The 25,119-nt window shown below is 42.0% G+C and overlaps 4 protein-coding genes across 6 annotated transcripts in view; 2 read left to right on the plus strand and 2 right to left on the minus strand.

Annotated features, from left to right (window-relative positions):
- The window catches only part of LOC129764396 (elongation of very long chain fatty acids protein 7-like), an 88,745-nt gene extending 85,220 nt beyond the window's left edge, over nucleotides 1–3,525 (plus strand). For all 3 annotated transcript variants that reach the window (XM_055763423.1, XM_055763424.1, XM_055763425.1), the window contains exons 5-6: nucleotides 1,646–1,782; nucleotides 2,321–3,525. In XM_055763423.1, coding sequence (XP_055619398.1) covers nucleotides 1,646–1,782; nucleotides 2,321–2,818 — 635 coding nt within the window. In that variant the 3' untranslated portion in view covers nucleotides 2,819–3,525. The remainder of the gene's footprint in view (nucleotides 1–1,645; nucleotides 1,783–2,320) is intronic.
- Nucleotides 3,526–16,624: 13,099 nt separating this feature from the next.
- Nucleotides 16,625–17,756, plus strand: LOC129764397 (testis-specific serine/threonine-protein kinase 1-like). The gene has a single exon (XM_055763426.1). It carries the CDS (start codon nucleotides 16,793–16,795, stop codon nucleotides 17,753–17,755), a length of 963 nt encoding a protein of 320 aa, XP_055619401.1. The 5' UTR covers nucleotides 16,625–16,792; the 3' UTR covers nucleotide 17,756.
- A 1,449-nt stretch (nucleotides 17,757–19,205) lies between these two features.
- Nucleotides 19,206–21,026, minus strand: LOC129767089 (uncharacterized). Its single transcript, XM_055767709.1, has one exon. It carries the CDS (start codon nucleotides 21,024–21,026, stop codon nucleotides 19,206–19,208), a length of 1,821 nt encoding a protein of 606 aa, XP_055623684.1.
- Nucleotides 21,027–21,037: 11 nt separating this feature from the next.
- On the minus strand, nucleotides 21,038–22,171 carry LOC129767090 (uncharacterized). Its single transcript, XM_055767710.1, has one exon. The coding sequence runs from the start codon at nucleotides 22,169–22,171 to the stop codon at nucleotides 21,038–21,040; it is 1,134 nt and encodes a 377-aa protein (XP_055623685.1).
- Nucleotides 22,172–25,119: the final 2,948 nt, after the last annotated feature.

Here is a 25,119-nt window from a genome sequence, read left to right on the forward strand (position 1 = left end):
CACCCTTGCGGTTATACCATAGATATAACCCACTTCCTGTTTTTTCCTAAAAGTGCAATCATGAGAGGGCTAACAGAAGAAAAACGAAAATCCATTGTGACCAGATACTGCTCCGAAACAGGAATATCAATGAGAAAATTGGCGAAGGCGGAAGGAGTAAGCGTCCATGCGGTCCAAAACGCTATCAAGCGATTTGGTATGTATAATACATTGAAGGATCTACCCGGTCGCGGCAGAAAACCTGGGCCATCCAAGCCAAACTTGGATAAAAAGATTTGCAGGCAATTTGAAAGAAAAAAGGAATTATCGATACGGGATTGCGCAAAAAAGTGTGGAACATCAATCGGTATGGTTCAACGTGCCAAAGAACGTAACTCACTGAAGGCATATAGAAAGCAAAAATGTCCCAAACGCAGCCAAATTCAGGCAAGTTCCGTGAAAACCCGTGCCCGTAAGCTTTACGATGGGATTTTAAGCAAACGCGAACTGTGCATCGTCATGGATGATGAAACCTACGTCAAACTGGACTACAAAACTCTTCCTGGGGCACAGTTTTACACTGTAAAGCAAGGAACAGATGTCCCGAACGCGGAGAAGTCAATTTTTTGCGAAAAATTCGGTAAGAAAGTGCTGGTTTGGCAAGCTGTTTGTCAATGTGGCATGAAATCATCTCCTTTCTTCACTGTCGGGAATATGAATGGTGAAATTTACCGGAAAGAATGTCTCCAAAAGCGTGTGTTACCGCTCATCCGAAAGCACACTGGTCCGACACTATTTTGGCCTGATTTGGCATCATGCCACTATGCACGTTTGACCTTGGATTGGTATCGCGAGAATAATGTCGATTTTGTGGAAAAGGAGATGAATCCTCCAAATTGTCCGCAAATAAGACCTATTGAAAAATTTTGGGCTTTGATGAAGGGACGACTGCGGAAGAAGGACAAGGCAGCCGATGACCTTGAGCAGTTCAAAAAGGATTGGATAAATGTGAGCAAACAAGTCGATGAGATGGTTGTCCAGAACCTAATGAGGGACATCAAGAAGCAGGTGCGATCATTGGCGCGAAAATCAGAATCTTGATTATTTTTTACTGTTACTCCTTTCTTTCATTCATAAGATACAATATTTTGATATCAGAACTGAAAAATAAATGCAATATTTGAAATAAAGCTGTGTTTTGAGCGTACCCATAATTAACGATACGGTCCTTATGTCAATAGACTTACATTCATTCTATGAGAGAGTAATAACGGAAGCTATCGGAAAATATTAATATTATTTTGCTAAATGAAGTCTACAGTTTCATGCGAAATAGTAAATTTCTCTTCATTACATCTTATATATTTTACTGATCAAAATGTGTTTGTGTTCGGTTCGATAAATATTGTAAAATCCAAAAATTTGATGCTGAAATGAATATGTTTCGTAAATTATTTGAGGGTGAGATACTAGCACAACAATAACATTGTAACGTGTAGAGTATGGATTTAATATTTTGTCGACTCAATTCGACAAACGACTCATAGAGATTCCCTAGGGCATCATTTGATATTCCAGCATCCGTTACTCCGTCCTATCCCTCTACAACTAACCACTAAATGTGTCTGCTATACGCTAAACTACATCCAATTTATTACTTCCGCAGGTGGCAATGCGACTTTCCCCAACATCATTAACAATTTCGTGCATGTGCTGATGTACTTCTACTATATGCTCTCGGCGATGGGACCCCGCTTCCAGAAGTATCTCTGGTGGAAAAAGTACATGACCGAGGTTCAGATCGTAAGTCCTCCTCTCTCTATAATTTCAACCCATTATGTATGTATGAACCCCTATCGGCCACGGCCAACCGATTCGAATCGAGTCATTGGGCTGCGCGGATCGAAAAGTTTATTACCATTACGGATTTCGGGGCGGATGTAGGTGTCTAATTTGCATAACGCGGGGACCAATGATTATGCAAATCAGGTGAGATACGAAATCCCGAACGCTCTCAATCGCTTAATGCTACCAGAGCTGGTCATACACATGGCCGAAGCGAATGTCGGAGGACCGCTGCAAACAATGCAATGACAGTTTAATCACATTTTGCTTGAATTAACAAAAACTTGTACCGAGAGGGATACCTACGCGAGGGAGAGATATGGGAAATTAATGTATTACCGATTCGTGAAACGATTACTTTTCATAAATTCAGTTAAAACTGAAATTGATATTACACTCTTGCGATAATACAACAGCGGCATGGATTTCAAAATAATTGCAATTTAAATTACAGTTTAAATTGGACGGTTTAAAAAAATGAATTTCTTTCTTCCAGGTTCAGTTCATCCTTTGCATCGCTCACTGCATCAACGCGTTAGTGACTGGCTGTCCATTCCCGCGATTCATCTCCACGCTTCTGCTAATCAACGCCTCCATATTCCTTGCGTTGTTCATGAACTTTTACATCCAAAGCTACAAACGAAAGCCGCCAGCCCAAGCGATCGTGGAAAAATCATCCGAATCCTCCACAGTCGAAGACGCAACGGAGGCCGACGGACTGTCCAAGAAACCGCTGGTTGAGATGAACAACAACACAATCGAATCGATGGAGTCGTTGGAGAAACCAACGGAGCCACTTCCGTTGCCACTTGAAGATACTGTGGATAAGGATCCGAAAGTCTGCGTTGAGGGATCGACGGACGAAGTCGATCGGGAGCTGCCAAAGGATGCGACGAAAGAGCTGGTTGAAGGACTCCGGAAGCGGATAGTGACGTTCGAAGAACTGATGCTCAAAGATCCACCTTTACGGGTGGAGGATGTTGTACAATCGTAGGATAGTGTTCGGACGTAGCATCGGTTAGTCGTAGTCGTAAGCGTCTCTAGAATGATAGGTTCCACCATGACACACGAAAAATCAGCCATTAGACGACTTTTACGCTGGTTTCGTTGAATAATGTTACACTTCAACTCTGGGTTTAATAGTTAATTTATTCAGTTCACAACGTGTTTATGTTGCTTTCACCATCCATTTCCACTGTACAGCTCAAGGTAATAATATCGAGAAGGCGCCATAATATTTCAATCATGTAGTTATTTTCTAGTCTTAAATATTTCATCATTCGCCAGCAGAGCACGAATAAAAATTAGAATTATCAAAATTATTACATCGAAATGAGTCACGAAAAATTACAATTAACCTCACCACCTCTCCACCTTCTGAGACCATTTTCCACGACGGAAAACGTGTCCTTCAGACGATCAACAACAAACCGTCGGATTTGACCTAAACGAAACATTCCGATTCAATACAGCTATGAAATGAAGCGCGATAATCAAAATTGGAATCACAAAAAGTGTGCTTAAAACATAATTGTAGTGGATAAACCAACGATAATAGTCTAAGACTGAGATAAGAAAAAAAACTGTGCAGCTTATGTGCTGTACAAATTTTCAGTAGCTGTAACTGTGCGAAAGGAAGAATAGCGTTGTGTATTCAGTCTTAGAGTTATACCAATAGGTTAAGTTTTATTGTAGTAGAAAAGAAGCAAAGATCGAGAAATAAATATGGTTATATGATAAGTACAAGATGTGTTCCTAAGTATACTCACAAAATTTTTTCCTGTAACGATGACAGTTCTTGTATCCGAATAGAGTTAACCAAAGACCCCGTAAATGTATCTATGAACCAACAGATTTTTGGATTAAGGCAGATGTTTAGTTATGAAACTGGTGATTTCATTGATATCTTCTTTTTAAACATTTGGAAATTGATTTTTATTCGTGCCACGCTTTTCAATATAATTTGTAAAAGACGAAAAAAATAAGATTTTTACTTTTTAGAGAAACGAAGAAAACTTTTCGGCGAAACTCAATTCCATATAAGTAAAAGTAATATTTTTTCAAAAGCTGTACACGAATCATAACAAGGAGAGGAGAATATCAGTGGAATGAATAAAAAAAACACATACACACGTTCTCGCGAATTCCATAAAAAATGTAATAAATATAATTATTAAAAAAGTTTTATTTCTCGAGAACTAATAGAAATACTTAAGATCATTGGATTCGTTCCTGAACAAACACGTCGACCGCACGACTGGAGGCGAGTGAGAATGATGACCACACAAAAACTCAACATGCCGGCTTGTGATTCAATTTGTATAGTTATTGCAATTTTATTATTTTTATATCACACTAGCTGACCCGGCAAACTTCGTTCCGCCCAAAATTTATTTATTCGTTATCACATCCACGTTTTCTTACCAAGCGCACGTTCATGGGTCTCATCGCAGAACTGTTCATCGATTGGTCTTCTAATCTACCCTTTAAAATTATTTTTTACTATGAAATTTCAGTACTTCCACCAAAAGTCGACATTATAATATCAAATTATTTTCAGACACAATTCTCGTGCAACATGTTTCTCCGTTACTTGGGATAAATTTTTGATACAGAAAATATGATAGAATGAAGATAGCCCTAAATCGGACAATTTCTTTCTCCAGTTTTGTTCTTATCAACACATTCAACGATCCATTTTCATTTATATAGATAGAAGACGATATAGGAGTGCGTTTTATCATAATAAAATCCATTTACACTTTCGAACGAAGATTAATTTCGTTACCGCAAACATCGAATGGACTAACAACGCTCGTCAATATTTAATTTTAGAACAAATGCGAATTGATTTTTTCTAACTTTCCCATTTTCTTTCAAAGTTTTACGAAAATTTTTAATTGAGGGGCTTCGAATGAAAGGGGTGTAAGTGATTTGATCGATTTCTCTACATCGACTCTCTCTTTGGGTCATAACTTAGCTGCAAGTACATTCCCAGCTGTATTTACCAATGTGGAAAATAGGTCGGAACCTCATCTATCGGATTGTATAGCCAACTTAAATTGGAAAGTTTTTGCAGTTGAGTTATTAACTAAATAAAAAGTTGATGAAGAGAAATCGATCAAGTCACATACACCCCTTGCATCCTGGGCCCTTCAAATGCCATGTTTGGTTGAAATATGTGCATTATTTTTATAGAACCCCCTCTCCATTCCAGGGAAGGGAGGGATGTCACCCCATCATAGAAACATTTCTCGTACCAAACAACCCTCGAGTCCCAAATTTGGCTCCATTTGTTTTATTAGTTTTTGCTTATTTATGCAGAAGTTTGTGTTTCATTTGTATGGGAGCACCCCTCTAGAGAGGGGGAGGAGTGTCGAACTACCATAGAAACGTTTATCGATCCCTGAAACCTCTATATGTCAAGTTTGATTCCATTTGCTTGATTAGTTCTCGAGTTATTCAGCGCAACCCATGTAGAGGGGGAGGAATGTCAAACCACTTAAGAAACGTTTCTTGTCTCCTAAAACCCCCACATGTCAAATTTGGTTCTGTTTACTTGATAAGTTCTCGAGTTATGTAGATATTTATGCTTCATTTGTATGGTAGCCCCCCATAGAGAGGGGGAGTGTCTAACCACCGTAAAAACATTTATTGCAGCTTAAAACCTCCACATGCCATGTTTGGTTTCATTTGCTTGATTAATTCTCGGGTAATGCAGAAATTTGTGTTTCATTTGTATGGCAGCCCGCCCTTGGGAGGAGGGAAGGGTCTCGAACTATCATAAGAACCTTCTCCGACCCCAAAAACTCTTACATACATATTTTCAGAAGTTTCCGAGTCCATAAGAATCAGACAGACAAACAGACAGACAGACAGACAGAAATCCATTTATACAGCCATTCCATGTCAAACCGATATAGTGGTTCTCACATTTTCGTGGGAAATGGAAATTTTGTTCTTTGTCGCAAACCATTAGACCCGTATTTTTTTATTTTTTTTTGTTAGGGTGACCATTTCCATTTAAGGGTGGTCCGAAAAATCAATTTTATCCACCTTTTTAAAAAAAAATCATAACTTTTGAGCTACTGAGCCGATTTAAATGATCGACATATCAAATTAAAGCCAATTAGATGATTAGCTGAATACCAGAATTGCACAAAATTTTAATTTTGGTTTCGTTATTATTGATTATATTTGTTTTTCATAGTTTTCATGGTCTCGGGACCAAAGGCGCTATATAATTTTATGTTTTTTTTTTGGAAAGCTTTTTTTTCAAACAAGACTAGCTTAGTGGCTTTAATTTGATATGTCGATCATCTGAATCGGTCTAGTAGATCAAAAGTTATGATTTTTTGTAGTGGAAAAAATGAGAAAAAAAAATTTTTCGGACCATCTTTTTCGGATAACTTTGAAAAATTATAACTCAAAAACTAAAACAAACGCTCCCCTAGTTTCGAGATATGCTATGTAAAAAATTCTCAGCTTTCCAGAAAAAATATAAAAAAATATAGCGCCTTTGGTCCCGAAACCATGAAAACTATAATAATAATAATTTGCTAGAAAGAACAAAACTACCAATTTTCACGAAAATCTGAGAACCATTATATCGGTTTGGCATGGAATGGCTGTATATATAGATAAATCGTTTATTTTTACAGGATCAGTCAATTAAGTTTAAAGAAATGAAAAACCATACAGGATGAACTCGATTATATACAGTCTTCAATTTCTTTTCACTGTATATGATCGAATCCTGTATTTAGTAGACAAATTATTTTTTGTTTTAGGAATATTTTTTTTTGTTCTATGAATATGAAACTTTTATCCCCTTAAAGTCAGAACATACCTTTCTCATATAAAAAAATCCGGATTTTTTCAGGAAGTGATAGAGGGTTATATTTTATGAAAAAAAAACCTTCTATGCACATATCCAAAATTTAGCAGCGACAGAGTTAATCAACTTCATTTTGTCTTGAGCCTTGTTGACCTAAACTGGCACTGGACGATTCTGTTGTTTGCATTTTTTTTTATTAATCCGTTTATTTTTACAGGCTCAGTTACATAAGTTTAATGGAGCCAAACTCTTAACTATATTTCAACTAGCATATATCAACATGTTGTTTCCTTAATTCTATGGTTAATGAAATAGGAAACCGATTACTCGCGGTCGACTCGAGTTTAGAAGGGTGACACATTTTCATTAGGAAAAGGATGGGATGTAAGGAGATGTGTGTTTACACTCGCACTCACATTCACATTCACAACTCGCACGACCAAACAACGTGTTCGATGGTAACCATGGCCACAACCGCAGAGATTGCTGTCGGCAAGATTAAAACGAAAAAGCAGCGCGTCTAACGAACAGTGATTGGACATGAGTCGGGAGAAGGTGCGAATAAAGTCCCGACTCAAGTCCAGACTTTTGAACCACGGATTGAGGCTAACCTTAGGGATAATTGAGTGGAGCCACCGGCCCAATTCATCTTCGTTCCATTTGCGTTGCCAGTTAACGATGGTATTTTTACGAACTAAAGAATAAAATTCATTGAAGGCGATTTGACGCTGATAATTTTCGCCTTCAATTGCACCTACCTTTGCTAATGAGTCAGCCCTCTCATTACCCGGAATTGAGCAATGTGAAGGGACCTAGACAAAGGTAATGACATAACAGCGTCTGGATAAAGCACTCAAAATTTCTCGTATTCTCTCAAGGAAGTACGGCGAGTGCTTTTCCGGCCTCACTGAACGGATAGCTTCGACAGAGCTCAGACTATCCGTTACAATGTAATAGTGTTCAACAGGTCGTGAGGCGACGCTGTCCAGCGCCCAGTGTATTGCTGCCAATTCAGCAATATACACTGAGCAAGGATACTGAAGACTGTGTGAGGTGCTAAAAAAATTGTTGAACACTCCAAATCCTGTGGACTCATTCATAGAGGACCCATCAGTAAAGTACATATTATCACAATTGACACGCCCATACTTTGCTTCGAAAATCGTAGGAACGATCCCCGATCGATGATAATCTGGAATTCCATGGATATCCTGCTTCATGGACAGATCAAAATGCACAGAGGAATTGATGTAGTCAGGAAAACAAACACGGTTGGGAATATACGAAGAAGGATCAACCTGCATGGAGACGAATTCATGATATGAGCTCATGAATCCTGAATGAAAATTTAGCTCGATCAGCTGCTCAAAATTTCCGATCATCAATGGGTTCATAACCTTACACCGGATGAGGAATCGAAGAGATAATAAATTGAAGCGATCTTTTAGTGGGAGTAGGCCTGCCAAAACCTCGAGACTCATGGTATGCGTTGAGGGCATACATCCCAACGCAATACGGAGACAAAGATACTGAATTCGCTCGAGTTTAATGAGATGTGTTTTGGCAGCTGATTGAAAACAGAAACTGCCATACTCCATCACTGAGAGAATAGTTGTTCGATACAACATTATAAGATCTTCCGGATGGGCTCCCCACCAGGTGCCGGTAATTGTACGGAGAAAGTTTATTCTTTGTTGACATTTTTTACTCAGATACCTAATATGGGCCCCCCAAGTACATTTGGAGTCGAACCAGACCCCAAGATACTTGAATGACATAGCATGAGTGATCGGTTTACCCAAAAGTTGAAGCTTTGGTTTTGCTGGTCTATGCTTCCTAGAAAAAACCACCATCTCTGTTTTCTCCGTGGAGAATTCGATCCCTAGCCCAATGGCCCAGGTTGAAAAATTGTTCAAAGTATCTTGTAAGGGTCCTTGCAGGTCGGATTCGTTTGATCCTACGACAGACACCACTCCGTCATCTGCAAGTTGTCTTAGGCTGCAATTTTGTGTAAGGCAATTGTCGATGTCGCTTACATAGAAGTTGTACAAAAGGGGGCTTAAACATGAGCCCTGGGGGAGTCCCATGTAGGAGACCCGACTTACTGTCGAATCCCCGTGAGAAAAATTCAAATGTTTCTCACAAAACAAGTTATATAACATATTATTTAATAGAGGCGGCAGACCCCGAGAGTGTAATTTGTCTGACAGGACCTCTATTGAAACTGAATCAAAGGCCCCCTTTATGTCCAAGAATACTGAAGCCATTTGTTTTTTTTCGGCGTAAGCCATTTGAATTTCTGAAGAAAGCAACGCAAGACAATCATTCGTCCCCTTGCCCCTGCGGAACCCATATTGTGTATCTGAGAGTAGGCCATTCGTTTCAACCCATCGATCAAGGCGAAACAAGATCATTTTCTCCAACAATTTCCGTATACAAGACAGCATTGCTATTGGGCGGTACGAATTGAAGTCGGACGCGGGTTTTCCGGGTTTTTGAATAGCTATAACTCGCACTTGTCTCCAATCATCTGGAACCATATTATGTTCCAGAAACCGATTGAATAAATTCAACAAGCGATGTTTCGCCACATCAGGGAGGTTTTTCAACAAGTTGAAAAACCTCCCTGAAACCGATCCGATCCCGGAGCAGAATTGTTACATGAAAGGAGAGCAAGAGAGAATTCTACCATCGAAAACTCGGAATCAAGATCGCACCTATCTTGTGGTATATCTCGAAAAAATTTTTGCACAGGAACGGAATCGGGACAAACCTTCCGTGCAAAATTAAAAATCCATCGATGTGAATATTCTTCGCTTTCATTCGATGAAGAGCGATTTCTCATGTTTCGAGCCACTTTCCATAATTTTTTCATTGACGTTTCTCGTGAAAAACCTTCTACGAAATTTCGCCAATAAGCACGTTTTTTCCCTTTGATCAAATTTTTGAACTGATTGAACTGATGAAAATTTTCAATGGTTCCACGTTTCCGAAAAGCTTTGAATGCGTTCGATTTATCCTGATAAGCTTGGAACATTGGCTATCCCACCATAGATTGGGAGGCCTTCGGGAAATGGTGGAACCTGGAACGGGTTTCGTTTGAGCGCGAACTGCACTGTCATAGATCAAACGAGAAAGGAAGTTATACTCCTCCAATGGAGGTAAACCATCTCTGGAATTGATGGCTAGAGCAATCGCGTCCGCATATTTTTTCCAGTCAATGTGTCTTGTGAGGTCATATGCCATGTTTATAGATTCAGAAGAATTCGACCCAATGGTGATGGAAATTTTGATTGGCAAGTGATCACTACCGTTGGGGTCCTGAATTACATTCCACTTGCAATCTAACGATAGTGAATTCGAGCAAAGCGAGAGGTCAAGAGCACTTGGGTTATTTCCCCAGTATTCAAAACGGTCATATTGAAGCTGTTACAAAGGTCATATATCAACGATGAACGATAGTCGTCGTACTGTTCCCCCCAAGCAGTTCCGTGAGAGTTGAAGTCTCCCAAGATCAATCGTGGCTCAGGAAGGAGTGAGCACATGTCAACAAGTTGCTTGCGGCTAACCGCAATACTCGGAGGCCAATACAAGCTGACAATACAGAGGTCTTTGCTTCTGATGTTTGCATGACAAGCAACAGCTTCAATCCCTCCAATAGGTGGAAGGTCAATTCGAAAAAATGAGTGGCACTTATTGATCCGCAATAGCACCCCTCCGTATCTGTCATCACGGTCCAAGCGTATAATATTGAAATCATGGAAAGAGAGATCATCTCGCGAAGAAAGCCAAGTTTCGGACAGAGCAAAAACATCACAATTGAATTTATGAATTAAAAATTTGAATGTATCCAATTTAGGGATAAGACTACGACAATTCCACTGTAAAACAGTGATATCTCCGACCTCTCTATTTAAATTAGACATCAAGAGAGATAATCATTGCAAGGAGGGGCCATGTTTGCATCAATTGTTGCAAAATTGTCTTTAATACTGGAAGCATTGAAATGACAATGGTTCTGATGGAGTCGGAAACATTAAAACACTTGAAGATTTGATCCAAAAGGTCAGACAACTTTATAAATCCCGATTGGGAAGTTGAGCTGGACGGAAAAATAGGGACAGTTGGGGTTTTTGATCCTAGAGTGCTGGGTCGTTCGAAGGTGAACTATTGCCACGGAAGACAGGAGGAACCTGATTTTGCTTGTCCGCTGCACTTGATTTTTTAGGCAAGCTAACAGGGGTTATCACCGGAGGGACATGTGATTGAATTTTGGGAGTGGTCACATTTTTGCGCCGGGGATTCCCTTGGGAAATAAACGGTGTGCCCCGTGAGCTGTGTCCGCTTCCATTTCGTCAACTGGCAACGTGGAAAAGATGTTGTGTGAGGAGATTGGATGTTGTTGTCGTTGGGCCTGTGGAGAAGCGCCCTTTAAAATTTCCGCAAAAGTGCGCTTCGAGCGTTCCTTTAAAGAGCGCTTCTGTTTCTCCCAGCGACTCTTGTAAAGTTCACAAGCTGAGAGCTCATGTGGGGTCCCCCCGCAATATGGACACTTATGCTCAGTCGCACTGCAGGATTTGCCCACATGTTGCTCTTCGCAAGTGGCACAGCGCTCCTTGTTGGCGCAGTAGTCTGCTGTGTGACCAACTGACTTGCATTTGTTGCAAGTCATGGGCTTTGGCACGAAGAGACGCAGCGGAAGCCTCAATTTGTCCACCATAACGTAGTCAGGGGGGGCGGAACCAGCAAAAGTTACTCGAAACGAGTCGGACGGCGTGAATTTTGTTTTTCCCTCTTCCTGGGACACTTTTCCTAATTGATGGCAGTCCAAAATTTTAACTTTCGTCAAAGGGAGCTTTTTAAATCTGCCATCTCCCTCTTTTATTAATGCGCTCGTCAGACCCGTTTCTATAATCACCCCCGAAATTTCTACGTTATGGCAGGGCACATAGACGCGATATTCTAGTACGAACCTATTGTCGACAACAATCTCGTTGGCTTGCTTCCGGTCAGCCACGACAACACGCAGTTTGTTCGGTCGAACCTTTCTAATTTCGACCACGGAGGAATAATTTTTTGTCAGATCTTTCATGATCTGAATGACGTTGAGCGATTTCCCGTTGGGTTTTGGCCGGAAGAAAACAACCCATGGGCCAGATCCAGATGCATCTTCTGGATAGACCTTGACACGCGGAGAGGGGACAACTGAGGGGGAGGACGAGGTCGATTGTTGAGCGGAAGCGGGAACAGTTGGGCTGGGAGGCAAGTTCGTGAGATAATCGGAAGCGGGAGCGGGAGATTGAGGGGGCGAAGTGGAAAAGTTTGCCAAACGGTGCTCCAATCGAACCACGTGATGATCGCTTGGCACAACAGCAATGGTGTATTGCACCACAATACGATGACGATGGAACGGCACACGCTCACAGCGCCCGCAGTGGAGGACTTCTCCCTTCCGCTGGTTGTGATTATTTATCACTTCACTCTCGCAAAAAAGGAAACCCCGTTAGGGCGAAACAATCACTTCAGCGAAACCGATAACGGTATTGTTCCAACACAATAACGGACACGAACAACTTTGCGTCCGGCGGATCCGGACTGCGCGAGCTGACTGTTGTTTGCATTTGAAGGATGAGTAAATTTAGTACAGGATATAGTTGTAAAACATCTAAATTATAAAGTAAAAAATTAGAAGTTAATGGTTTTTAAAGTGTTATTAATAATTTTACCCCAAAAAGTGGATGGGTCTGGGCCTAGGGGCACGGACGTGATCTTGACATAGGACTGTGATTGTATGTAGTAATTGCATTTGGATTGAGTTTTTTCATTGCTCAAAATCTGTATTTTATTCTCTTTTGATACATCAAATGGAAGCCCTGAAAAAAAAGTTAAGGGGAAGGAGAATGGGCCTGTGCTTTTAAGGAAGTGAACCTGGTTTCTTAGCAAGACATATATGAGGAGCATAATATTAAGATCGCGACAACTCAAGCTATCACAATGTGATATGCGTGAATATAAACTTTCGAACCTCCTAATCAGTAGCCAGTTAAATTCTTCAATTGCATTTTTTGCATTACCAAACAATATGCTCGATATCATGATGTCCTGGACCAACATTACATAAATTGTTAGTAGCAAGACCTACACGGTAAAAACGTGATTTGAGCATGAATTGATTGAGCAATACAATACAATAACTTAAAAATGCCTATTATCGGTAAATGGAGAATAATTCATTATATGCATGAACTCACATTGTGGGCTAACGCCAGAATTTAGGCAAAAAGTTGCTCGTTGCGTCAGGGAGGAAAGCGAGTGGTTATGCAATCGAAAGAAAACATACCCATTTTAATGGTCAAATTCTTACTTTTTTTTTACTATATTCAATGTTCATGTTTAAAGCAAAAAAAAAAGCTGGATGAATTTCCTGTCTAATGGTATATAACACAACATACTTCGCAATTATGAATTTGAGTAATATGCATTTGAAAACTCCTCATAAATCGTTACATTTTTCGTAGAGTGACCCCCTATATAGAAATCAAAGACATAGTCCTATGTCAAAATACATAATAACATGATTGTTTCTACCAATCAAATTGAAGCTCTCTAACAGCTCTACAATTTATTCACACCGAACTTCAACACCCAAACTAGCGTTGGCAGGAAAAAATATCATCTTCGGCATAACAAATGCGCGTCTTTTTCAGTATATGTCAAAAAGTTGAAGCGTAAACAATATAGTTTTTTGCAACTTCGAATATGTCGAATTTCGTACCAACGAGAGTGGTTTTGCGGGGAGTGTTACTTCATTACTTCAATATGAAGAAAAAAGCTGCGGAAAGTCATCGCATTTTGGTGGAAGTTTATGGTGACCATGTTCCAACTGAGCGAATGTGTCAGACTAATTTTGACATTGTTACCGTCGAAATACGGAACAATTCAATGTTACCGTTGTAGAATTTTGTGCTTGTTTTTTTTTGTAGAAATTTTTTTTTGTGACTGGTCTAAATGATGATTGTCGTTAAATGTATTTTTTTTTGCCAATAAAAATTGTACCCACTAACTCAAGCCCGCTGTGCCGCAAAAACGGGGTAACGCTTGGGTGAATTATCAATCCCACCTAGCTGTCACTGTCAGTGCCTCTGGCAGTAACCGGGAAAAGGAAGGATGGAAGGAACAGAGGGAAAGGAGGAGAAGAACTGAAAACGAGGAAGTTTAAAAGGAAAGCGGAAACGATTGGATCGGGAGTGACGAATGAACTCTCAGAGTTTAAAGTCTCTTTAATTCAATACCTGTACCTGTACCTTGGATCGGGCATTAAGGTCCAGGATAGAAAGTGAGATAGACGTGAGTTTGGAGGCAGTGAGCAGTAGTGAAGCCAAAGTACGCCACCACCTGACGACACGAGTTCTACCCACGATTAACGGGGAAAAGCTGTGAAGGTTCAACCTTCCCGAGGCAAAGTAAATTCTGCCGTTCGGGAACCCAACGCACCCACGAGGCAGTATTATGCCGCTTTTTGAAACAGTGTTCTACCGCTGGGACCAAGCAAAAAGGACGGTATTGGCCGTGAGACGCAGCTGGAAAGGGAATCAATCTGACACCCCTGTATTACCGAGAACAACAGAAGGTATGCTATTCCTCCTTCTTCTTCCCAATCCCAACGACCGCCGACGACGGAGCACCTGGGCATTACTAACCCGAAAATAAAACTTGTTATAGTAAATCCAGTCTTAAGTTAATTCACAATAAGACCAGTTCTTCTATTTCGGTGGCGTTCAATTGTCTTTCTTGATTACGCGTGTTAGTATGAGCCCTCCCGAGATAGATCGGAAGCCGACCCTGAGAAACGGTACAGGTGAGCTAGCTTGGCAAATTTCCGAGTAAAAGGTAACTTTCAACATGGAAGACGAAGAACGTTCCGGACCGCCAAAAAAGTTGAAGATGAAGAATTGAAGGCTTTACTCGATCAAGATTCGTCACAAACGCAACAAGAACTTGCAGATACACTTGGAGTAGCACAGCAAACCATATCCGATCGTTTCAAAGCAATGGGAATGATCCGAAAGATAGGACATTGGTGCCGTATGAATTGAAGCCACGAGATATCGAACGCCGAACGTGCGAACAACTGCTCCAACGGCATATCAGAAAGGGTGTTTTTTTTTTTCATTTTATTTCATATCAATTAATAAAATTCGGAAAGTCAAAGCATGGTTTATTGAATGGGGGCTTCATATTATGGACTGGTCAGCTTGTTTACCAGATCAAAACCCTATCAAGAAGTTATGAGGAGTGATCGTACGAATAGTAGATGCAGTTTACAAGCAGTATGAGTGATTTGAAGAGTTTAAACGAGCAGTATCCTCTGCGTAGAACGAGATACACACCACAATATGGCGCATCTTGGTCAAAACCACCACGAATGGGTTATATGAACTGATTGAGAACTAAAGATGACCTACGAATTAGACACTTATTGTAATTCATGTGAAATTGATGTTAATTTTCTGAAGGAGTGTAAAGGAGAGTTTTTCCATCTGGTCCTATAGTTATGAAACACTGGAATTTTAGTTTTTCGCGTCTGAACACAACAAGAAAGTTCAAATGGCCAGTTTTTTAAATGAAGATAGTTATTGTGTTCTATACTATATACTTCAATTCAACCGACTTTTCACATATCTCTGGAAACTCAGAAAAAACGAGTGGTTCTATAGTTGTGAAACGTAGTGTAGAAACTGTTATCTGTTACTGTTAGCTCGCAATTTTTCGATTTTCAAAAAAAAAATCAAACTTTGACCGCTTTGCACCGCACTCTCCTATAAGTCTCCCTTGAGTTGATATTTTGCATAGGGTGTTTGTTTTTGAGGTATGAAAGTTCTTCTCAACCTGTCCGTATTTCCTCCAGTCCCACTATAAGTGTAGGTGTAACGCTATCCGGTAGCAGTTTTGATGAAAATAGCTTCAAAACTAAAACAAATTATTTAAATCTTCAAATATGAAAATCTAAAATTTTTGTTCACACATCATTCGAAAACGGGGTTGAGCAATCTATAATATTGCGATATTTGTCCAACTAAAGCTCCCTTTTACGTATTTAGGCTATCCTTCTGCCATCATCGTTCGATTGTACCACTGGTGGAGTGAACAGACAATATCCAACAATTGTATTAAGCTGTCGTTTTCAGGGCCATCAAGTTATTATCAAAAAATTTAATCATGAACTATTCCAAACATGTCCACAATCAATATGCAACAAATAGTCTAACGTCAAAATATGCGGTTGTGTCTTGTCTCGGCTCGGACATAATCCTTCTGACCATTGGCTTCATTTCTAGCCCCTACTCTTACTTGCCAAGAGATTGGGAAGAGTCTTGGAAAAACATTGTGTTGATCTTGTGATGATACTTACATTATCTCCCTATTCTTCAAAATCGCTGGAGTCATTTTGAGGCCTGTGAACGTGTGACTTTTGAAAGGGTTTTCCGTTGGCATTGGTTGACTGCTTTCCAGGTACATGAGCACAGTCGCTCGAGACAGGAATTCGATAGAAAAAAGAAACTCGGTTGGGTGTCAGAAACCGGGTAAAACTTAATTACTATGGTTGTGTAAAATTCAGCCTCCGTCACCCGAAATTCCGATTGCGACTGGCTCTCGTTAAATGGAGCTGTTGATAGCCGTTACCGGGATTGAGGTGTGGGTGCACTGTTTCGAGTAAGCGTTCCGCGGTACGAATTAATTTTTGCCCTATTTTTACAATAATCCTTCGGATGGGACTAGAGTTGGTTAACGATAATTAACTCGGCTCACGATAAGCGGATGTTATATAGCGAGGCGAACATCAAGGAAAGTTCCTACTGTATTTTCCTATTCAATTATTAGTGCTGAAATACTTTATATTGTTCGAGTAATACAAATTTAATGAATCTCAGCAATCACTGATACTAGCAGCTGACATGTCAGAGTAACGGTTGTTAATTCTTCCTGAACAAGCTCGTGAATTGGTTTCCGGTTGCTTTTCATCTTCAGCTCTCACCGCAATATCGGAGGAAAATTCTAATATAACGAAAAATCCCAAGAAACAAGTAACAAAAATCAAATAAAGCAGCTGCCCTCATCACAACCTCAAGAATGTCAATTTGCCTCGGAGAAAGCAACCTCTCAGTAGATCCGAAGCAGTCTTCCAAAAAATCATCTCGATTGATTCATAATTACTCCGAAGCCCAGAACATTCCCGATGCCCTTGCACTAAAGACAAGGGGATACATTCTTGGACGCCGTATAGCCAAGGGAACGTTCGCAACGGTTTGGCGTGCCAAATATTACGCACAGGACAATGGTGGCGTTCGGAAACCTTTGGAATTGGCCTGCAAAATTGTGGACGAAAGCAAAGCGAAGGAGATCGCGGAAAAATTTCTCCCCCGAGAATTACACGTTCTTGGACGGATAAGTCATTCCAACATTATTCAAACGCACCGTATTATGAGAAGAGGTCACCGTGTGTTTATATTTATGCGACTGGCCGAAAGGGGTGACTTACTGAGCTACATTCGCGAGTATGGAGCGATTCCGGAGCTGCAGTCTAAGGTATGGTTCTTCCAAATGGCGGATGCCATTCGGTACTTGCACCACCTGAACATCGCTCATCGGGATATCAAGTGCGAAAATGTTCTAATCACGAGGACTATGAACGTGAAACTGTCCGACTTTGGATTCGCGCGAACCTGTATGGATGAGATAGGCCGCGTCGTTATGTCGGAGACGTTCTGTGGTTCTACTGCTTACGCATCGCCTGAAGTTGTCGGTGGGAAGGCGTACGATCCGAAAGCTGCCGACATGTGGTCCCTCGGGGTGGTACTGTTCATCATGCTGAATGGGACGATGCCGTTCGATGAGAGTAATCTCAAGAAGATGACGAAGAAGCAGCTTAATCGGCAGATTAGCTTCGAGCCGCTGGTGGAGCAGGTCATTTCGCTGGAGGCGATTCGATTGGTACGCAATCTACTAGACCCGAATCCGGACGATCGGATCAATATAGACGAGGTAATGAAAACGCAGTGGGAGGTGAATGCAGTTGCGAATAAAAATCTCTAATAATAAGACAATTGTTGTGTTTTTTATTCTCTGATTTTTGAAAAATTTTCACTTACATCGAACTAGACAGTTTTTTCTATCACCCGATTCGCATTTGCATTTCACATACACATCTGTAGCAGCAATCTCTCAACAATACGCCCGATGTCAGAAGAAACCTTTGCTACCTAAAGCACTTAAACCAGCGGCATTCAGTCATAGTGTCGCAAGCCGCAAACAAAAGGAGAAGTATGGTGCCCAAGACACAACCGCATTCTCAACTTAGGACTACGAAATCCAATCCGAACTGCCGAACAAATTTTCACCTTCACTTTTACACCGTAAAACCTCGCTTTCACAGTCGAAAAGAAAAACCTTCTTCATAATCGGCTTGAAAGGCAAGGCATAAAACGTACCAAAGATTAGGCTCAGCCTCTCTTAACATCACCATCGGTCATCGGCAACACCTGTGTTTAAAGGTTAAAACGCGTCTTTTTATTCGTTCGGCTCACACGGATTCTTGCACCCAGTTAACCTGGGAACAGCCTCCATAATTCAATACATTATCATCATTACGCCAATAAACAAAAACACACTCCTAAATTTACAGAAGCTCTCTTCCATCTTAAAATTGTAAAAATCAATTCGCTTTTTGTTTTCCTCAAAGCTATCGATTTTCGAGTGTGATTGTTCTTACATCCTTTTCCCCTCCTTTTCGTCCTACGCGAGCTTTCGGTTCCCTTCCTACTAACATTAAAATAAATTAAATTACAAATACATATTAAATGTAAGGATAGTTTTAAGAATTGAGTGTGAAATGTTAGCTTCAATGAGAATGTAAATGTGAGTGTGAGTGTGAACATTATTACAATCTCCTTACATCCCATCCTTTCCCTAATGAAAATGTGTCACCCTTCTAAACTCGCGTCGACCGCGTGTAATCGGTTTCCTATTTTATTAACCATGGAATTAAGGAAACATGTTAATATATTTTAGTAAAAATATAGTTAAGAATCTGGCTCCTTTAAACGTATGTAACTGAGCCTGTAAAACTAAACGGATTAATAAAAAAACCGCTTTTGATTGCTTCAGATATTGTACTAGAGTACATCGACATTTAAAAAAAATTTTTTAGTCGAACGTTTTGTAGTTTTTGGGGTAATCTGAAGCGAAAAGAAGCAAAAACCGTAATTAATGCGTCGTCGATTAGCTCTACAATATCCGCCTTTCGGATCCAACTAAAGAAGAACTTTTAGAGAAACTTTTACGTGAACTGTCTTACTCGATGTGTTTTATTGGAATGACTTTTCACAATATAGCGGAAGTGTAGTTTTGACAGTTGTAGGGCTGTGTGTTTTTGTGTGGATCAAGGTAAATGAAATTTCAGGTGCGTATGGTAATTTTATGTGTATGTGTATATAATAAATTCATTTAATTTAAATCTTTTTTTTTCCAGGTATTTTCTTTCTTTTCAGGTTTTCTTTCTTCCGGTTGGAGACTCGGAAAGTGGCGACAGAGGACGGGAATTGAGAATGGATTCAATTTGAGCAGCTACGGTCAGGAACTGGTCCACGGAGAAAGAACGGTTGCCCATGATGCGACGAAAATGGAACTTAAATGATTTGAATCCAGCCTCCCAGATTCCGCCGAAATGCGGTGATCGAGCCGGGATGAAGCGGAATATGATTCCGCTCTCCAGGCAGTAGGTTGTCCATTCTTCGGCGTCAAGTTGGCGGAGAAATTCCTTACGCAGCAGTCGGAGCTCTCGATCTGCCCCGACAAACGCGGTACCGTTATCGCAATGCAGTTCACGCACACGACCGCGACGCGCGACGAATCGCTTGACGGCGTTGATGCACGCGGCCGATGAAAGATCAGCGATGATCTCGAAATGCACTGCCTTCACCACTAAACACACGAAAAGACCGACGTACATTTTAACCGACGCACCCTTTCCACTTAACGGACGAACGAGGAACGGCCCACAGTAATCCATTCCTGAGAACTCAAATACTCTAGCAGGTGTAACTCGAACAGACGGAAGAGGTGCCATAATCTGCTGAGTTGGCTGTGGCTGACATCGGAAACAGGTCACACATTGGCGAACCACTTTTCGTGCGAGTTGACGACCCCGGAGTGGCCAGAAGCGCTGCCGTATGGTAGCGAGCAGCAGAGAAGGTCCGGCATGAAGTGTGCGGACGTGAATCGATCGGGCAATCAACCAACTGAGTCTGTGTTTAGCAGGCAACAGTATCGGGAAGCGAGTGTCGTAGGGCGCGTTAAGATTTCTTAGTCTTCCACTGATTCTGAGCAATCCAAACTGATCCAGGAACAAATTCAAGTTTTTCAGTGGTGATTTATGCGCGATTCTAGGTTCTGTTGTCTGTTGGTTCTTTTCGAATAGACGGAACTCAGTAAGAAATACCTCTCGTTGAGCTTGGCGAACGAGAGCTTTGAGTGCGTGTTCGTACTCCTCTGGAGAAAGTAGACCAAAACTTCGTTGATTCTTCGGCAGTTTGACGTTATTCATGAATTGGTAGCAGCGCGCTGTGGCTTTGACCAATCTGCCAAGGTCGGAAAACTGTTCGAAGATGGAAGATTCAACCACGCGACTGTGCAACGCAACCCCTTGCTGCGCTTCCTTCATCATTTCCTGAGCATCGGGCATCGAAACCACGCACTCAGGCCAACAATCGACGGGGTCTTTGAGAAAACTCGGACCATGCCACCACAAATCATCCTTCAAAAGCTGACCAGCCATCATCCCTCTTGAAACACAATCAGCGGGGTTTAATTCAGTTGGAACGTGTCTCCATATGCAGCCTTTGTTGAGGCGCTGTATTTCAGCGACACGGTTTGAGACAAAAACCTTCCAGACATTCGACTTCGACTTTATCCAGTGGAGCACGATGCTAGAATCTACCCAAAATGTTGGGGGTTCGACGAACTTCGTAGTTTGACGAATATTGTCGACAAGTTGACTGCCGAGCAACGCAGCACAGAGTTCCAACCGAGGGATGGTTTGACCGCGCAGTGGAGCAACGTGAGATTTGGCTGTCAGCAAGCGGCATTGAAGCTGTCCGAAGTCATCAGAAGAAACGACGTAAATACAACAGCCATAGGCTAATTTCGAAGCATCGCAGAAGCAGTGCAGACTGTACTGGTGATTCAACACTGTTCTGCGTGGTACGGAGAGTGACTGGAGTAGACTGAGTTCCGCACGGTACGATTTCTCTTCGGACAGTTCTTGGTCCCACGGTATGTGTTCTGCCCAGAGTACTTGGACAAACATCTTCGCTTTTATCACCATGGGTCCCAACAGGCCAAGAGGATCGAATAATTGGGACATTTCAGACACGACGATGCGTTTGGTAGCGACATCCAGTTGCGACAGGACAGGACTGGAATTTTAAATTTAAATGTGTCCGTTTCTGAGGACCAGAGAAGCCCCAATGTCTTCACGGTAGGCGATCGATCCAGTTCGAATTCAAGCGATGTTTCCCATAGTTCACGGGGAACGGTAGACAGGACAGCGATGTCGTTTGTTGCCCACTTCCTCAGCACGAACCCAGCGCATTCAAGCAACTTCATTAGCTGGTTACATGTTTCGGCAAGTGTATCGCGATTATCATGGCCTGTGAGTACATCGTCCACGTATGTCCCGTTGCGAATGACTTGAGCGGCTAACGGATAACGTCCTCCTTCGTCAATGGCCAACTGATTGAGCACCCGAGCAGCGTGAAATGGGGAGCTGGCGAGGCCGTACGTAACGGTCTTTAGCTGGTATGTTCGTATCGGTTCTGATGGATTGTACCTCCACAAAATTTGCTGGTACCTTCGATCATCCGGATGGATCCATATCTGTCGGAACATTTTCGTAACGTCAGCGGTAACTACATAGCGAGGCATACGGAAGTTTACAACTGTGGAGTACAGAGCTGGTTGTACAGTGGGACCAACAAAAAGAGCTTCGTTGAGCGACAAGCTGGAACATCGACAGCATCCATCAAACACTACTCGTGTTTTCGTGGTGGAGCTTTCAGGACGGTGGATGGCATGGTGAGGCAGGAAGAACTGTGGGCCACGCGACGCGCAAGGATTCACCTCCATATGACCAAGTGCTTCATACTCCAACATAAAACTTTGATATGCTTTTCGAAGAGCTTCATCGGCCATAAATTTCTTTTCCATGGATTGAAATCGACGAAGTGCAACTGGGTAGGAATCTCCAATCAACGGAAGCATCGCTTCCCGCAGCGGAAGACGGACTACATATCTTCCATCTTGGTCGCGACCAACGGTTTGTTGGAAATGGTCTTCGCAGAGCTGCTCTTCGTGGGTGTAGGTCTTCCCGACATCGAAGTTTTCGATTTCCCAGAAGCGTTCGAGCTGCTGATCGAGTGAATCGTCGATGCATATATGGCTGGTTCCATCCATGTGGATCTGGAGCAGGATCTATAATCTTTCCACACACGATATAACCCAAAACCGTCTTCTGCAGAAGCGGATACCCAGAGGCTAGGAAGACTTGCTGATTTTCTAAGAGCGAGAAAAACAACTCAGCTCCGATAATTATATCAACACCTTGACTGATGTTGAACTTGGGATCAGCCAGGGGTAAGTTACGCGGAATCTTCCATCGCGTAATGTTGATGTGACATGGTCAACTTCGGCAGGACGAGGCAATCTAGGCTGAAGTGATGATCTCCGTAACGTGAGGTGAGTGACAACGTGACTCTATAGTGGACGTTCACTGTTGATTGGCCGATCCCACTGATCGGCGCGTTGACCTTGGTGCGCTTTAGACGAAGCTTCTGGCAGAGTGACTCGGTGATGAAGCTTGGCTGGGAGCCGCTATCTAGTAGGGCTCTGGCGAGGTGATATTTATTGTCAGCATCTCTAACTTTTATTAACGCAATTGACAGCATAACAGTGCCACGACTACAGATTTCATTCACTTCAGCACTTTGACAGGAAGAAATGGGAGGTGAATCATCATCGACTAAGACATTAACCGGCGGAGTGGAAAGGGTTACACCGACCGAGAACGATTGTGCGTTTGTACGGAACGCATTCGCGAGTGGTGAAGCAACGTTTTCAACCGACGACGGATAAACGACAGCGTTTGAGGCGCATCGCGACACGTCGATTGTTTCAGCAGATTGTACAACCAACGCAGGTGTTGAAGGGTTGGTTGTTTCTGCACGTAACACCGGCGTCGATGACGAAGAAATCGGTGGTAAATGCAACAAGGAGTGGTGCTTTCTGGAACAATTTCTGCACGATCCGCTGGAACAATCCTTAGCGAGGTGTGCACCCTTGAGGCAGTTAATGCAAAGCCCGTGCTTCTTCACAAATTCAAATCTTTGTTGCGGTGAAATTTTTCTGAAAGATTCGCACTGAAACAAGAAATGCGCTTGTTTGCAGTTAGGGCACTTCTTAAATTTCTCAGAAGTAACGTGGGCGGCGGTGAAGCGAGACTTCGTCTTCAATTCTACGTGAGATTGGGTGTTTGTCGATTGGGAGAGCTTGAGAGTTTGCACAATTCGCGATCTTCTATGGATGAATTCCAAAAGTTCTTCATATTTAGGGTATCTATCACTTTCTGAAACCTGTGTCTCCCACTCACGGAGTGAAACGGCGTCAAGACACTGGCTCAGTCGTTCAACTAGAAAGGCATTCCAATGATTCGCAGAATTTTCAATTTTATCCAACATCTGAACGTGACGATCAAATTCGTCAGCAAGGTCTGCAAGTCCCTGCGCAGACTCCTTTCTCAACGACGGAATCGTAAGAAGGCCAGAAACATGTCGCTTCACTTCACAAATTAGGGTTTTCGAAACGATCCTTCAATAATTTCCACGCTACGAGATAATTGTTGGCTGAAATCTCGAGCGATGAAATGATACGAGCTGCTTCGCCAGAAAGTGTAGCTCGTAAGTAATGCATTTTCTGCACCGCCGTAAGTTGCATGCTCGAATGGATAAGCGAAACGTACAGATCACGAAAAGAAATCCAGTCATCAAGATTCCCAGAGAATTCTTTCAATTTTATTTCCGGCAGGCGAACATTCGAAGATATTTGAACAGCAGACGAGGTTGATACAGGAGTAGGGGGTGGTTAGGGTGGTTGCACAGGAATTTTGCTCTGCAGCGATGCCTTCAACTCATAATAAAGGGCTTGAAAATCTTGCCTCTCTTGAGTGACATCATCTTCTTCAACTTCAAGAAGCTCAATTTCATCTTGAGTTTCTTCAAACTCTCGCCATAACGCATCAAGACGTTGAATGCGAATGGACACTTGAGCCATTTTTGACGAATCAAAATCATCGTCAATAGTTTTGATGAAATTCGCGGAATCAATAATGTTCGTCCGCCGACGATACAATATCTTCAATTTCGTTTGTTTCGTCGTCTTTTGTTTCGGGGGCGTCATATTTATTTATAAAATTCACCAAAGAAAACAAAATTCCACGTACCTGTCTTCTGCTTGTGTGTACCACCTTACCCTAACCTCTTCTGGAGTGATCCGACCGCTTTCCTTCGTGCGGGCAACGACGTGATCCACGTATCACGTACCTCCTTCTTTTTTGTAGCCGCCGACGGTTGACGACGTCGAGTTGATTGTCTGATCTCCACTAACGGGATAGAGATAATTACTTCCTGCTTCTGGCTGTGAAGCGATGTCGATGTCGGGTGGTGTGACGAATACTCCGCCTTTGTACGGTTGGTAAATTTAGCTGCTACTTGGCAGCAATGAAAAGCAAAATCTGCTACTGCTAGCCGAATATGATCGGCGACGGCAACGACGACGATGATGATTGCTGCTGGGCGAATATCTGCTGGTCTGCCAACAATGATGACAGCGGGAAGATGCTTCCGCTACTTCTCCGGCGAACAGCTTCAGCCGATTTGCGACGGCGATGACGACGAGAGAATAGTGGGAAGATGCTTCCGCTACTTCTCCGGCGAACTGCTTTAGTCGGTTTGCGACGACGACAAAATACTAGTGAGAAATTTCCTCCACTGCTTGTCCGGCGAACTGCTTCAGCCGGTTTGCGACGTGGATTACGACAATAGAATAGCGGGAAGATGCTTCCGCTACCTTCCGGCGAACTGCTTCGGCCGATTTGCGACGACGACGACAATGAATAATAGTGGGAAAATGCGACAACTTCTAACTGGAACTTTCCAGCCACTTGGGAATTAGGTTAGCTCCAACTAAAGAAGAACTTTTAGAGAAACTTTTACGTGAACTGGCTTACTCGATGTGTTTTATTGGAATGACCTTGTAGATGTTTATCTTTCTCTTACTAATGTACATTAATGTGAATTTCAAAAGTACACTCATACTGTGCGCACATATTTTGACGAAGGATTACGTTT

Source organism: Toxorhynchites rutilus, chromosome 2 (assembly GCF_029784135.1).
Source record: "Toxorhynchites rutilus septentrionalis strain SRP chromosome 2, ASM2978413v1, whole genome shotgun sequence".
Lineage (NCBI taxonomy): Eukaryota > Metazoa > Arthropoda > Insecta > Diptera > Culicidae > Toxorhynchites > Toxorhynchites rutilus.

What these genes read in the sequence shown, in the direction of transcription:
- LOC129767089 (XM_055767709.1), bottom strand. Translation starts at nt 21,026, where the DNA reads ATGTTTGTCCAAGTACTCTGGGCAGAACACATACCGTGGGACCAAGAA.
- LOC129767090 (XM_055767710.1), bottom strand. Translation starts at nt 22,171, where the DNA reads ATGGATGGAACCAGCCATATATGCATCGACGATTCACTCGATCAGCAG.
- LOC129764397 (XM_055763426.1), top strand. Translation starts at nt 16,793, where the DNA reads ATGTCAATTTGCCTCGGAGAAAGCAACCTCTCAGTAGATCCGAAGCAG.